The sequence below is a fragment of the Mustela nivalis genome (genome assembly GCF_964662115.1).
Source record: "Mustela nivalis genome assembly, chromosome: 6".
Taxonomy (NCBI): Eukaryota; Metazoa; Chordata; class Mammalia; order Carnivora; family Mustelidae; genus Mustela; species Mustela nivalis.
In genome coordinates this window covers 83,504,039-83,518,516 of record NC_139025.1, presented here as the reverse complement: position 1 = coordinate 83,518,516, position 14,478 = coordinate 83,504,039, and the positions used below count along the sequence as shown (strand labels likewise).

Here is a 14,478-nt window from a genome sequence, read left to right as displayed (position 1 = left end):
TGAAAACCGTTGCTGGATTAAAACTGTCTAGAAAGTCACATCTGAGACCCTCCCATTTTTCATAGTACAACAGATGTCAGCTCACTAATAAGCGCATGCCTATAGGTAAGGTGTATGTGCCTGCCTATAAGCATACAAGAGCGATAAGATCAAGTCACTTGCCTCTTAGAATATTTACTGTAGTGGAGGGGCATAAGACTAGTGCAGAAATAACTATAATAAAGGGCAGAATTTGCTAAGTGCCGAGAGAGATTCAAAGTGATACGAGGGTTCAGGAGACCTTGAAATCAAGTGAATAGACTATTGTGAGATGCATTGTGTTATACTACACATTTTATTTAATGAAGGTATATTTTGTTTCTTATCTCCCAACTGTCTTTAGACAGTTTTTTAACTTATTATGTTAAAGCCTACTCCTCAGAGCAGTGTTTTTTAATATACGATTCAAAGATCATCTGCATGAAAATCAGTTGGACTCATAAAATGCAGATTCTCAGACTTTCCCCAAGACTTGTCAAACTAGAAACCCTGAAGGTACGGTCCAAGAATTCATTGCTATAAGTACTATATAGATAATTAATAATATTTATACATGTACAAGTTATTTTTTTAAAATTTTATTTATTTGAGAGAGAGAAAGGAAGAGTGCTTATGCATGTGCAAGCAGGGGTACGGGGCAAAGGGAGAGGAAGAAGCAGGCTCCCTGCTCAAGGGATGCGGGACTCGATCCCAGGACCCTGGGATCATGATCTGAGCAGTGGCTTAACCGACTGAGCCACCTAGGTGCCCCTGTACAAGTTATTTTTGAAATCAGATTTATAAGGGATGATTTACATACAATAAAATGCACTCATTTTAAGTGTTTGAAGAGTTTTGACAAAAAATATAGATGCTGATATACCTGTCACCACAATCAAGATAGAACATTTCTGTCATCCTAGAAAGTTCTCTTTTGTAGTCAGTCTTCACCCCAATCCTAGAGAACCATTGATTTTTCATGGGTTTTCTGTCAGTATAGATTATATAGATATGTAAAGATATATAGATAGATAGATATATAAAGAATTTTATGTAAATGAAATCATATAGTACATACTCTTCTTCTGTCTGGCTTCTTTTGCTCAGTGTAATGTTTCTGTGATTCATCCATATTTTTGTGTGTTTGAGTAATTCTTTCCTTTTTATCACTGCATAACATTCCATTGTTTGGATATACTGATGGTTTCTAGTTTTTGGCTATTCTGAGTTGAGCTATTGTGAACATTCAGGTACAGCATATGTACATCTTATTTTAGAAGTTTAGTTTCAAGTTCCTCTTTATTAATTGCAGTGCAGCATACAGGGCTGAAGAGATCAGTGGTTCTTCTTATTTTCTATAAAGAAATTTCTGTAAAGAATTTCTATTAAGTAGGAGAAGAATAAATGAAACAAGATGGGATTGGGAGGGAGACAAACCATAAGTGACTCTTAATCTCACAAAACAAACTGAGGGTTGCTGGGGGGAGGGGGTTTGGGAGAAGGGGGTGGGATTATGGACATTGGGGAGGGTATGTGCTTTGGTGAGTGCTGTGAAGTGTGTAAACCTGGTGATTCACAGACCTGTACCCCTGGGGATAAAAATATATGTTTATAAAAAATAAAAAATTTAAAAAAACAAAAAACAAAAAAAACCATAATGACCTAAGATATTCCTCTCAAATAAAATGTTAGTAGGAGAGTGTGGAAAAAAAAAAAAAAAAAAAAAAAAGAATTTCTATTAAAAAAAAGAAAGAAATTTATGCCATTTAAAGATTGTTCTCTATTTCTCAGTTTCCTCATCTATCAAATGCGGCTAATACTTGTCCTACTTAGCACAGAGTTATTTTTAGGACCAAATGAATCATAATGTATATGAAAACAGTTTGAAATTTATACAGGTCCATACAGGCCATTAATTAGTAGGGCTTAGGCCTTGGACATAATATTAGTATAAAACTTCAAGGGAGATGTTTAATCTGTAGATTTCAGCCTGAGCCCTGATTAATGATCCCTCTGTTTTTCTCCCATTTCAGAAGCAGATGGAGGAACTTCTCCTACTGGCCAAGGAAAGTAGTCAGAGCAACCACAGTATTTGGTTTGGACACTATACAACATCCACTATCCTTTCTCCATCACCTGGAATTCGGTCTATAATGAGGTGAGGCAGGCTTCCAAAATAAAAATTGCTTGTAATTCTTTTATGTTCCTCTTGCTCTCCTGAAGAGATCTTTTTATTAGTTTGGCATAACAAGTTACCTGTTCAACTTATTCTGTTCATGTTTCTTTAATTAGTTCAGCTACAGCATATTTGTGTGGGCACCTGCACACTCTTGGTGGACTCATGCCTGTTTTGCACACGCGTCACCTCCAGGGCACTTTGGAACTTGAGGTGGGAGACTGGAAAGAGAACAGAAGGTAAGGGAACTACCCCACAAAATAAAACTTAAACATGTAAGTTTTGCTAAAATGATAGTTTTCTTATTGCTATCATGGGTGATCCCAGTCAAGGAAGAACTTTTGATTTCCCCTAAGTTTTTAAAGTAATATAGATATTATGTGTGTTGGTGTGAAAAACCTCATTGCAAGAGTTATATTTGCTCTCACTGTGTTACATTGGATTTTCAAGATGCATCCATTTGGAAATGGATCTCAAACTCTAGGCTGCACAAGGATTGTGGAGGAGGTTATTAAAAATAACAATTTGGAGGCCCTGTCTCCACAGAATTTGATTATATGGGTCTGGCTTAGGACTCAAGAAACTGCATTTTTTTTTTTTTTAAAGCCCACCAGGTGCTCTATGGACCACACTTATTTTAGAATTGTAAGTGTATCACCTTCTGAACTTTATATCTACCTTGGTAGTCATGACCATGTTAGTGCTTTAAGTTCTTCAAATACACAATAGTTGGTTTTATTAAGATTAAAGTCTTTCTGTGAGAAAACATAACCTGTTTATCAAAAGCATACAGTATAGTTAAGTATATAAAGAGACAAGAACTAAATACATATTTCGAGAATAACCAAGTACAGTAGCTTAAATATGGAAGAGTATCATCTCATTGTTGAACATTGTTTTATCAATTACTGTTTAATTTATTCACACTCACTTCTCTGAAGATTTTATTCAGTAAATATTTTTCAAGCTAAATATGTTATGTCTATTTTTAACTACTTCCATGAATTAAAAGATAGCTTTACATCTTGTAAGGTACTTACTCATTTCAATTGGCTCTGTTAGAAACTGTCTAAAGGTATGCTTGAAGCCTGTAATTAGTTGGCAACTGTAATTACTTTGAGTTAAGACCTGTCTATTCATGACTGTGAGGTTGTGGGCTGGGCTGGGATTGCCTTTTACCAGATAGCCTTCCTAATCCTTGATCACCTTCTTTACTTCTTATAAATGCTATAGTTACAAGTTAAGTGATGTCATGAAACCATTTCCTCTCTTTCTCTTCCCACCTGCTCTCCTGTTGTTCCAACCCTGGGGTTTTACTGAAAGGACCTAACCTTTACCTGCCCTTCTAAACATTTAAGGACCTAACCTTTACCTGCCCTTCTAAACATTGCTTTAGGATAATAGAAGAGCTTTTAAAAGTATATTAGTAATATTAGGCTAGGCTTTGTTGTGGATACAAATAACACAGCAGATGTTTATTTTTTTCATATATGTAAATCTGGTATGAGCCAGGGCATCTCTCTTCCATGGGATGACTCAGGGATTTAGACTTCCTCCATCTTAACACCTCAATTCCAGGGCAGGGAAGAGAGCATGGAGAACTTACACCCACTCTTAAGTACTTTGGACCAGAAGTGTGATACATGTCACTTCTGTTCACAGCCCATTGACCAGAAATAGTCACATGGTCCCAACCTAATACCAGGGAGACTGGGCAATGCAGGGGAGCACGTGGAGTATTTGGTGAGCACTATTGTTTCTGCCATAGTCAAATCATTTCTTTTCTCAGTTCAAAAAGTAGAAAATATAAAATTTTGGTTATTCTTTAATGACTCCCTGTACCTCTCACCATGCATTTAGAAAACCAAAATAAGTTTTGTTAATTTCTTTGCAATTATAGAAATAAAGGTTTGAAAGAAGAATGAAAGATTTCTGATTGTGTTCATGTTAATATTAACATTTTTGATGAGATGAGGAATGTCAGGTATTAGGTTTATGATGAATGTCTTAGATTCAAAACAGTCTTAAAGTACAGAAACCAAATGAATTAATTTATCAAGCATTTGTTTGGAAATGAAAGGATGCATACTATGTACCCGGCATTGTCCTAGGGCACAGTTAAATTATGTCTTCAATGAGATCCCATTTGTGACAAACATGAACTGTAAAGCGATAGGGACAAGGGAAGAAGGACAGAAACAATATTATTTACTTTGTATAAATTGAAGATCTCAGAAACTATAGTTTTACATTTTTTACATTTGTTCTGTGTATTACCTTCATACCGTCTTATAATACAAAGTGACTAAATTACCTTATTGTCTTCTAGGTACCGAATCTTTGCTTTTGACCATGACCTCTTTAGCTTTGCAGATTTGGTCTTTGGCGAGTGGCCTGTGGTTCTTATCACTAATCCTAAGTCACTCTTATATAGTTGTGCTAGACATGAACCACTAGAAAGACTCCTTCATTCAACACACATCAGGTATGTAGCACTTTTTCAGAATTTACTTCCAGTTTGATATTAATGGAGAATAAGTCAATGTGATTATAATCTCATGTGAAAGCAATGAGAAGCCCCACTTTAATTTTCCCAACAATCTGAACATTATTTAAAGATAAAATGCTTATTGCTTCATTCCCATTCAGTTAAAAAATATTTTTTTAAGCTGTTGAAATTTTTTTAAAAATCCAGAAACCCATAGCCCTACTACTGTCATTTTTGTGTATTTTATTTTCATGTTTTGCCTTGCTGTAATCTCCCTAGCCCCAGAGAGAGCTGTTAATGACATTTCTGACTTTTCCTTCTCAGGCATTCTCTTTGAGGCATGTTTTTACATAATTGTAAAGGTAGGGCACAGTCTGTAAACAATTCTTACTTTTTTTTCTCTCAACAGAGAGAATGTTCTACAATTTTTTCTAACTATTTTCCTATCTTATTGGTGAACTTTTCCATTTATTTTCTATCTTGGGAATGAGCATCTGATGCATGTAGATGCTTTTCCCATTTGAATAATTTCTTTAGATAAAGTTCTAGAGGTGGGAGTCTTGGTGAAACATGAATTCTTTTATGACTCTTGATAGAGATTGCCCAATTACTTTTTTTTTTTTTTAACTAAAATCATTATTCTTTTAAGAAATTGTGGTAAAATATATGGAACATAAAATGTGTCATTTCACCAGCGTTTAGGTGTACAGTTCAGTGGCATTAAAGTACACTGATACTGTTAGGCAACCATCACCACCATCCATCATCAACACTTCCATCTTTCCAAATTGAAACTCTGTACCCATCCAACAATAACTCCCCAATTTCCCCCTTTTCCCAGCCTGTGGCAACACCCATTCTACTGGTCTGTCTCTGAATTTCACTATTCTAGGAACATCAAATAAGAAAATCCTACAGTATTTGTCCTTTAACTGGCTGACCTTTTTTAAAAAGATTTTATTTATTTATTTATTTGTCAGAGTGAGAGAGAGAGAGAGCACAAGCAGGCAGATTGGCAGGCAGAAGTAGAGAGAGAAGCAGGCTCCCCGCTGAGCAAGGAGCCCGATTCAGGATTTGATCCCAGGACTCTGGGATCATGACCTGAGCTGAAGGCAATTGCTCAACGGACTGAGCCACGCAGGCATCCCTAATTGGCTGGCTTCTTGAACATAATATGTTTGAGGTTCCTCCATGTTGTAGAGTGTGTTAGAATTCCTTTGCTTTTTTAAGTCAGGCCAATATTCCTTTGTGTGTATATACAATATTTTGTTTATTTGTCTGTCAATACTTTTGCTTCCACCTTTTGGCTATGGTGAATAATGCTACTGTGAATGTGAGTATACTCAGTTCATATCCCTGCTTTTGGTAGTTGTGGGCATATGTCTGGAAATGGAATTGCTGGATCACATAGTAATTATATGTTTAATTTTTTGAGGAACCACCATACTGTTTTCCATAGCGGCTGTACCATTTTACATTACCACGAGCAGTGCATAAGGTACCCAATTACTTTTTAGAACAGATACTAATTTATAATGTTACCAGGCAAATGACTACAAATTTTATGGCACTCTTATTATTTTTGGATGCTCTACTTTTAAAAAGATGTACTAATTAATCTGGAAAAATGGTATCGAGCTGTTTTGACTTATTTTTTTCGTCAGCAGTGAAGTGACTCTCAGGTATTTTTGATAGATACTGGATATCTGATTCAGACATTGTATTCTCTGAAAGGGCCTAGTAGCCTTGATTCTGTTTGTGCCCTTGCTTCTTGTGGACAGATATGTTGGGAACCAAATGAGTAGATGGATTAACATGATTAGGATTAACATGAGATTAACAAAGTAAGATGTCTAACCAATATTCTTTTCCTATGTAAAAAAACAGGATTTAAGGAGTTTATCAGAAAGAACTTTGGATCTACTCCAGCTTTATTTGTCAAAAGAAAATTATTTTCCTTTCTAAAAAGTATGAAAATAATTTCTAATTTCTCACCAAGTTAGGTTTGCTAAATTATACAACTCCAAAAGCCACCATTCAGAAAGAAACCAGATCATGAATAGTGATCATATAAACAATTATACAGTGTGATGGTTCTGCCTACATTTATATTTTTTTCAGATTATAATAGTTATTCTCCTTTCTAAAAGCAGTAAAAAATATCTAAAACCACATGCTTATTATGTATGTTCTCATTTTAGAGTCTTGGCCTTTTCCTTGACTTCCATTACTTCTGTCACAGTTAAGATTGATGGAGTTCATTTAGGGCAAGCTATTCATTTGTCTGGTCCTATTTTCATACTGAAGTGGAACCCACGAAATTACAGTAACAGGACACATAACATAGAAGTAATTGTCCAGGTAAGTTAGTAATTTTCAGCTTGCCATATAAATGATTTGGCTGTAACCACACTAAACTCTGATATGATTTTTTTTTCAGTCAATTGATAGAGATGAAACTAAGTTAATTAAAACCTTGAGGGGCACCTGGGTAGCTCAGTTTGTTGAGCATTCAACTGTTGATTTTGGCTCTGGTCATGAACTTGGGGTTGTGGGATTGGGCCCTGCATCAGGTTCTGTGCTCCAGGTGGAGTCTGCTTGTTTCTCTCCCTCTCTCTCTGCTCCTTGCCCCCTTCCCTGGCATGCTCTCTCTCTCAAATAAATAAGTAAAATCTTAACAAAAACTTTGAATACACTGGATTTAGTATTTTCTAAAAATGAGCACTGAGGAATAATTCTGTGAGACAAAAAACTAGACTTCTCAGTTTGCACAGTCCCCTCTTTTTGTGCCCCAGAAAATCATTCTTTTATTTTCTTTCAACTTTGCCTGGAGTCTTTTAATAACAAGAGCAAATTCCCCAACATATCCAGAGATAATAGAATAAGTCAGAAAACATGTATTTGTGTCCCCTTGCTTTTGCTTGCTATCTCCAAATATAGGAAAATTGTGTCACTATTTTGGAAAGCTGTAGGATAGGCAATTTTCAAGGCATCCAGAGGATTTTGTTTGTTTTGGGAGTATGCATTGATAGCATATGTAGTAACAGTCTTCCTGCTATTCTGATTCAGCTTGGGGCATTTAATTCACTAGCACCTGCCCGGGTAGCGAGTGGTCATTCATTACCAAAATAGAACGCTTTCGTCAACATTAGGAAATTCTTTAGGAGATAGGCTGTGCTCAGGAATTAGTTTCTGGGAAAAAAAAAATCTGTCGGGACGCCTGGGTGGCTCAGTTGGTTAAGCGGCTGCCTTCGGCTCAGGTCATGATCCCAGCGTCCTGGGATCGAGTCCCACATTGGGCTCCTTGCTTGGCAGGGAGCCTGCTTCTCCCTCTGCCTCTGCCTGCCACTCTGTCTGCCTGTGCTTGCTCTCGCTTCTCTCTCTATGACAAATAAATAAAATCTTTAAAAGAAAAAAATCTGTCAATTTCCACAACTTTAAGATTTGATGACAGTTTTTAACTATTTCATCTTCTAATATTAAGTCTTAGTTTGAAGATTACTAAGTAATCCTTCAGAAAACACATGTAATTGTTTTCATTATCTTTTATGTGTGTGTGTGTCACAGAGAAGGATTTTGTTTTTTGTTTTTTGGGGTTTTTTAAAAGATTATTTATTTATTTGATAGACCGAGATCACAAGTAGGCAGAGAGGCAGGCAGAGAGAGGAAGGGAAGCAGGCTCCCCACCAAGTGGAGAGCCCAATGCGGGGCTTGATCCCAGGACCCTGGGACCATGACCCGAGCCCAAGGCAGAAGCTTTAACCCACTGAGCCTCCCAGGCGCCCCCAGAGAAGGATTTTGAATAGGAAGGAGCTTTTTACTGAGCTCCTTCCAAGGAAAGGCTGAACCCTTATAATTTCTTACTTAATCCATATAATAGTCCTTTATGGTAGGGAATTTTATCCCCAGTTCATAGATGAAGAGGCAAGAAAAGGCACTCTGCAATGCCACGCATCCTTGAAGTGTTCTACTTAGGAGGCAGAAACTCACAGAGAGGATATGGAAGGAAGGATGACTGGGAATGAACTCTTAATGTTCTTTCTGTTAGAAGGTGGATTTTTGAAAGAAAACCTGAAGGTACAAGTACACCTAGAATGAATTATTCCCTTTCTTTATTTACAGTTATGAGGAGGCACAACCATAGGAGATGTGTTCACAGTAGGGATAGGGACCTCCCAAATCTTTGGATTGCCTCAAAAACCCCAGCTTCTATGATTTTATGAGGAAAAAACCATAGCTCGTGTTCCGTGAAACATTTCTGGATGCTTCGTTAAATTCTTAGTAGACATGTGAAATTACATATACTTTTTCCATGTTTAACATTTCTTATATTATTGAGGTATAATTTACATACAAAAACTCTACATATTTAAATAGTATAATTTGGTGAATTTTTTTTTTAAGATTTTATTTATTTATTTGACAGGTAGCGATCACAAGTAGGCAGAGAGGCAGGCAGAGAGAGGGGAGGGGGGAAGCAAGCTCCCTGCTGAGCAGAGAGCCCAATGTGCACTCGATCCCAGGACCTTGAGGTCATGACCCAAGCTGAAGGCAGAGGCCCAACCCACTGAGCCACCCAGGCACCCCTGTTTTCTTTTATATAACTTTAAAGGATTTGTCTACTGAATATTAAATAGTGAACTTGGTCCCCTCATTTGTCAACAGGAAAGTTCTGTTCTTTTATTTTTATTTTTAAAGATAATTTATTTGAGAGAGAGTGAGTGAGCAAGCATAAGCAGGGGCAGGGGGAAAGGGAGAAGCAGACTCCCCACTGAACAGGGAGTCCAATGCGGGACTCAATCCCAGGACCCTGGGATCATGACCCAAGCCAAAGGCAGACACTTAACCAAATGAGCCACCCAGGTACCCCAAGTTCTACTCTTTCAAATACAGTATACTATAGATAAGTCTGAGAGACTTGTCTCTATGAGAGACAACATTAATTTATTATCTTAACATTTTACCCACTCACTATTTTTATTGACTGTCTATAGATCTGAGCAGCCTAGTAGCAACTAGACCCTTTGATCAATTTTCAGCATGGTTCCTTAACTAGTAACATCAGCATCATCTGGGAACTTGTTAAAAACGTAAATTCTCATGTCCCATACCAAACTTCTGAATCAGAAACTCTGGAGATGGGACCCACCATCTGTTTCAACAGTCTACCACCAATAGTGGTTCCGATGTACACTAAAGTTTGAGAACCAGAACTTTATTGTGCCTACTTTTCCAAATGAAAGAGCAGACTCCAGAAATCTATCTCAAAATTAAAGACAAACTCTGCTTTAAAATAAGAACGTATAACTTAAAATAACATTTTGAGCAAAAAAGTTTGATAAACACATGTGAAAATTCTTTTTGCTATTTTAAAACTTTTGTATGATCAGAAAACTTAAAAATATATGCAAGAGATAATACTATAATGAATTCCCATGTATCCCTTAGCCGACTTAAACAGTTACCAACTCATGACCAATCTTGATGTCATTCCATCTGTAATATGACAGTATATATCCCTAAAAGAACCATTTTTTTAAATGTAACCATAATACCATCACACTTGAAAAATTAATAGTAATTCCTTAATTTCAAGCTATCTAGTGTTCCGTTTTCCCAGTCTTATATATATAAAGCAAGCATGTGGTTGGTTCAGATCAGAATCCGGACAAGAGTCCCACTCTCTTCTCCCCCCACTCTTTTTCCTTTCAGTTTATTTTTTGGAAAATTTTGGAAACTGGGTCTTTTGTCCTATAGAGTTTTCGATGTTCTTTTTTTTTTTTTTTTAAGATTTTATTTATTTATTTGACAGAGAGAGATCACAAGTAAGCAGAGACGAAGGCAGAGAGAGAGAGGAGGAAGCAGGCTCCCTGCTGAGCAGAGAGCCCGATGCGGGACTCGATCCCAGGACCCTGAGATCATGACCTGAGCCGAAGGCAGCGGCTTAACCCACTGAGCCACCCAGGCGCCCCTCGATATTCTTGATTTACGTTGTTTACATTCATGTATCATTGAGCATGTTTGTCCACTCCCCTCTAGTTTCTATAAGTGGCTGTTAGATTAGAGGTTTGATCAGGTTTGAGTCTTTTTTTGGCAGAAATACTTGATTTATTGTTTTATGCTTTTATCAGAAGTCTGTGCTATCTGGTTGTCCCTCTTTTAGTAAAGTTAGGATTGATCATTGTATTCAGGTGTTGTTAACTTTATCCGGTGATGTGGTGATAAATATCTAACGACCAGCTTGGGACAGGTTTGAAGAGGGAACCCTGATTTGTCATGTTTCCCTGATTTATACCAATTTCCATAGTATAAAATAGCTGATTTGAAGCTACCAGCATATCAACTGGCCTGCAAAATTCCTGAAAATTTAACAATTGGCTTTTGTGAGCCTGTCAAGCCAGCTCCAGCACACTGCCAGCCTTTCCCTCCATTCATTATGAAGTAGCTAATCAGCTTTTCACGGAAGGATTTCCAGCAGCTATTGATGGTCTTGGCCTAGATCCATTATATCATTAGAGTTGTACAATGGTGATATTCAAATTGGCACTCCTTGTAAAAGGAGTATTAATTTGAATAGTCCTATAAAGAAAAAATTCCCTTACCTATTTGGTACTCAGATAGAGAAGTTTATACAGGAAAGGTAGGATAAATTCTTAATTCTTCCCCCACCCTCCCTTTTCTAAATCGACTTTCAGAATAATGAATTGCTTCCCTAGCATCTGCCAAAGGTAACCAAATGAATCTTTTATTTTTAGTATCATTGTGAATTCAGAATTTAAAAAAATATATAGATCTGGTATGTTTCAATCCATGGCATTTATACTTTTTGATGTTCAAATTGTTCTACCTTTGGCTGGTGGGAGCTTCTCCAATTTAGCCACTAAGTCTTTCGATGTAATTGCAGTAGTCTTTGTTGGGGTTCTTGCTTTCTGGCATGAAGATATTCTAAGCTCTCCCTGTGTCTTTCTTGTTCAGGAACTGGAATCAGCTATTTCTCTAAAGAGCACTGATCTTATAATGAGAAGTTTTATTTTGAGAGTACAATCTGGGCACTAGCCCAGCTAGCTCCTTGCTCTTGGATTTGTTACTATTTCTAGGCCTTTTCAGTGAACAGAGGGAAAACACAAATTTTTCTTTAAAAGAAAATGTATTGTGAGTACATGCTGATATTTCCAGTTCAAATCTAGAATTACAGGGTTTAAAAGAAGTTATATTTAAAGTGCTTATAGGAAGAAGCAAAAAATAAATGAAAAAAAAATACAGCTATTCAGAGATAATGGACAAATGTTACTGGAAGCTAAATCTTGGAACATTATACATAGAAATGTGCATGAGAGTCACTGCTGTGCTTTTAACTAGGATTCTGCTGGAAGAAGTAAGAGTGTTCACCACCTATTTTCTGTTCAAGAGGATATTCACCTCAGATTTGATCCCCTGGCATCATTTATTCTTCTTACCGACCATTGTATCGTGGTAAGTAAATTCCGCTTCAATGAGATTCGGTGGAATGTAGTGGTGGGTCCAAAGTAGTAATATAATCATGTAGCGAGAAAGACAAACTTTATAAAATTTAGTTATTTGTCTAGAAGAAGACAATGCTTTAAAGTTGATTTGAATTAAAAGAAGCAGAGATATTGACAAGTAATACCTGTTTTGGAACCTGGTTCTAACCAATACCATAAAATCAGAATAACTAAGGGAATTAAAGGAACTGTGTAAAATTGGACTAAGGATCTTTTAAAAATAATAACTTCTTTCTATATAAATAATACATGCTTAATGTAGAGAACTTGGAAAATTTAGAAATAAAGTAAAATCAGCCCCACATTATTCTTTTATCATACTACTTATTATATAACCATTGTCTTTGTCATTATGATACTCGTTTTTTTTTCTCATATATATTTCTGTATGAGTTTTTAATATAAAACAGTAATTTTCATGCTCTTTTGTGGTCTGAATTTTTTTTTCTACTGAGGAATTTGACTATTTTCTGGTATCAGTTTATGTTACTTTTAAGAATGATGTTGATTGGTATAAATATACCTTAATATTTTTATTTTTTATTTTTTTAAAGATTACTTATTTATTTATTTGATAGACAGAGATCACAAGTAGGCAGAGAAGCAGGCAGAGAGAGAGAGAGTAGGAAGCAGGTTCCCTGCCGAGCAGAGAGCCCAATGCGGGGCTCAATCCCAGAACCCTGGGATCATGACCTGAGCCTAAGGCAGAGGCTTTAACCCACTGCCTTTAAACCAGGCACCCCACCTTAATATTTTTAACCATTTATCTCTTGTTAATTGGGTATTGACATAAAACACACCAAAGAGACACACTATGATATTGAGAGGAAATTTATTTTACTTTTTTATTTTTTTAAGATTTTATTTATTCATTTGGGAGAGAGAGCATAAGCAAGGGGAGAGGCAGAGAGAGAGAGAGAAGCAGACTTTCCACTGAGCACAGAGCCCGATGGGGGACTCGATTCCAGGACCCTGGGAATAATGACCTGAGCCAAAGGCAGACGCTTAACCATCTGAGCCACCCAGATGTCCTGAAAAGAAAATTTAAGCCTCCCTTAATTTCACTTTCTAGACATAGCTTTACATATATCTTCACAGACTTACAATGTAAATTTATTATTTTAATTGTATTACTTGTATGATTAAGCTTTTTGGAAATATAACTAATGGGCATTTGTATCTCAGTTTTACAAGTTCCTTTAGTGCCTTTGTTTTTCTTTTGGGGGTTTTTTAATAGTCATCTAGATCAGGCTTTGGAAACTTTGAGGTATTATGAATCACCAGGGAACATTAATAAGAAACGGATTCTGATTTAGTAGGGCTGAGATGGCGCCTGAGATTCTGCCTTCCCAACAGGCACAAGGCGATCCCAATGATCCCATTCTTTGAGAAACCAGAAGCTAGGTTATGTCTCTTCATTGTGAATTAATCTCCAAGTGAATTGTGCCCTGACAGAGAAAGCAAAAGAAAATACCGACTTAGTTCATTTTGCCTGCAGTGCACTTTGTATGGTTTTTCTTTACTCTTCTACAACTTGAAATAAAACCAGTTCTACTTCCAGGACAGTGAAGGTGGACTGTTTCAGTTTGATCACTTTATATAACTAAGAATTACTTTGTTTCAGTATTAGTCTCAGTATCCAGATTCTGAAAGAGTAATGCTGAGGCTATTTATAATTTTCTTTTTTGGTGGCTCAGTTGTTTGATTCTCTTTGATGATTTCTTTTTCTTGCATAGTCATTTCTGGCAATGGTGTTATTTCCATTTTTATTGATGAAGCCATTCTAAAAACCTTAACTGTCATTGTACCCATGTATCTGCTTCACACTAACACCAATTTCTCTGCAGGCCCGGGTCCTTTTTGTGATAATTGTGCTGATCCAGCTCACTGTTCTCATTACTTTTAGGCACCGAGGATATCCAGAGCATAAAGGTTAGTCATGGTTCCTTGTATTCTCAGATGTCTTCATTCTAAAGTGTCACATAATATCCTATTACCAAGTGATAAATATTATTATAATTATCTTTGTCCTAGCTCTGTGAGGTGCATTCTTCAAACTTACTGTACTTTTTCCATAGTACTTGATCTTTTTTAAAAAAATTCACTTTTTGGGGTGCGTGGGTGGCTCAGTTGGTTAAGCATCTGCTTTCGGCTCAGGAAATGATCTCGGAGTCTCGGTATCAAGTCCCACATCAAGTTCCACAGGCTCCTTGCTTGGCAGGGAGCCTGCTTCTTCCTCTGACCTCTCTCCTCTCATGCTCTCTCTTTCTCTC

General features: G+C 36.7%; 1 protein-coding gene across 5 annotated transcripts in view; it reads left to right on the top strand.

Annotated features, from left to right (window-relative positions):
• The window catches only part of TMEM62 (transmembrane protein 62), a 53,683-nt gene that overhangs the window by 30,121 nt on the left and 9,084 nt on the right, over positions 1–14,478 (top strand). For 3 of the 5 annotated variants that reach the window (XM_082735433.1, XM_082735430.1, XM_082735432.1), the window contains 7 exons: positions 2,052–2,176; positions 2,311–2,433; positions 4,524–4,679; positions 6,118–6,180; positions 6,884–7,043; positions 12,042–12,155; positions 14,053–14,137. In XM_082735433.1, the coding sequence (XP_082591559.1) occupies positions 2,052–2,176; positions 2,311–2,433; positions 4,524–4,679; positions 6,118–6,180; positions 6,884–7,043; positions 12,042–12,155; positions 14,053–14,137 (826 nt within the window). The remainder of the gene's footprint in view (positions 1–2,051; positions 2,177–2,310; positions 2,434–4,523; positions 4,680–6,117; positions 6,181–6,883; positions 7,044–12,041; positions 12,156–14,052; positions 14,138–14,478) is intronic. The other 2 variants (XM_082735431.1, XM_082735434.1) reach the window with 1 other exon arrangement.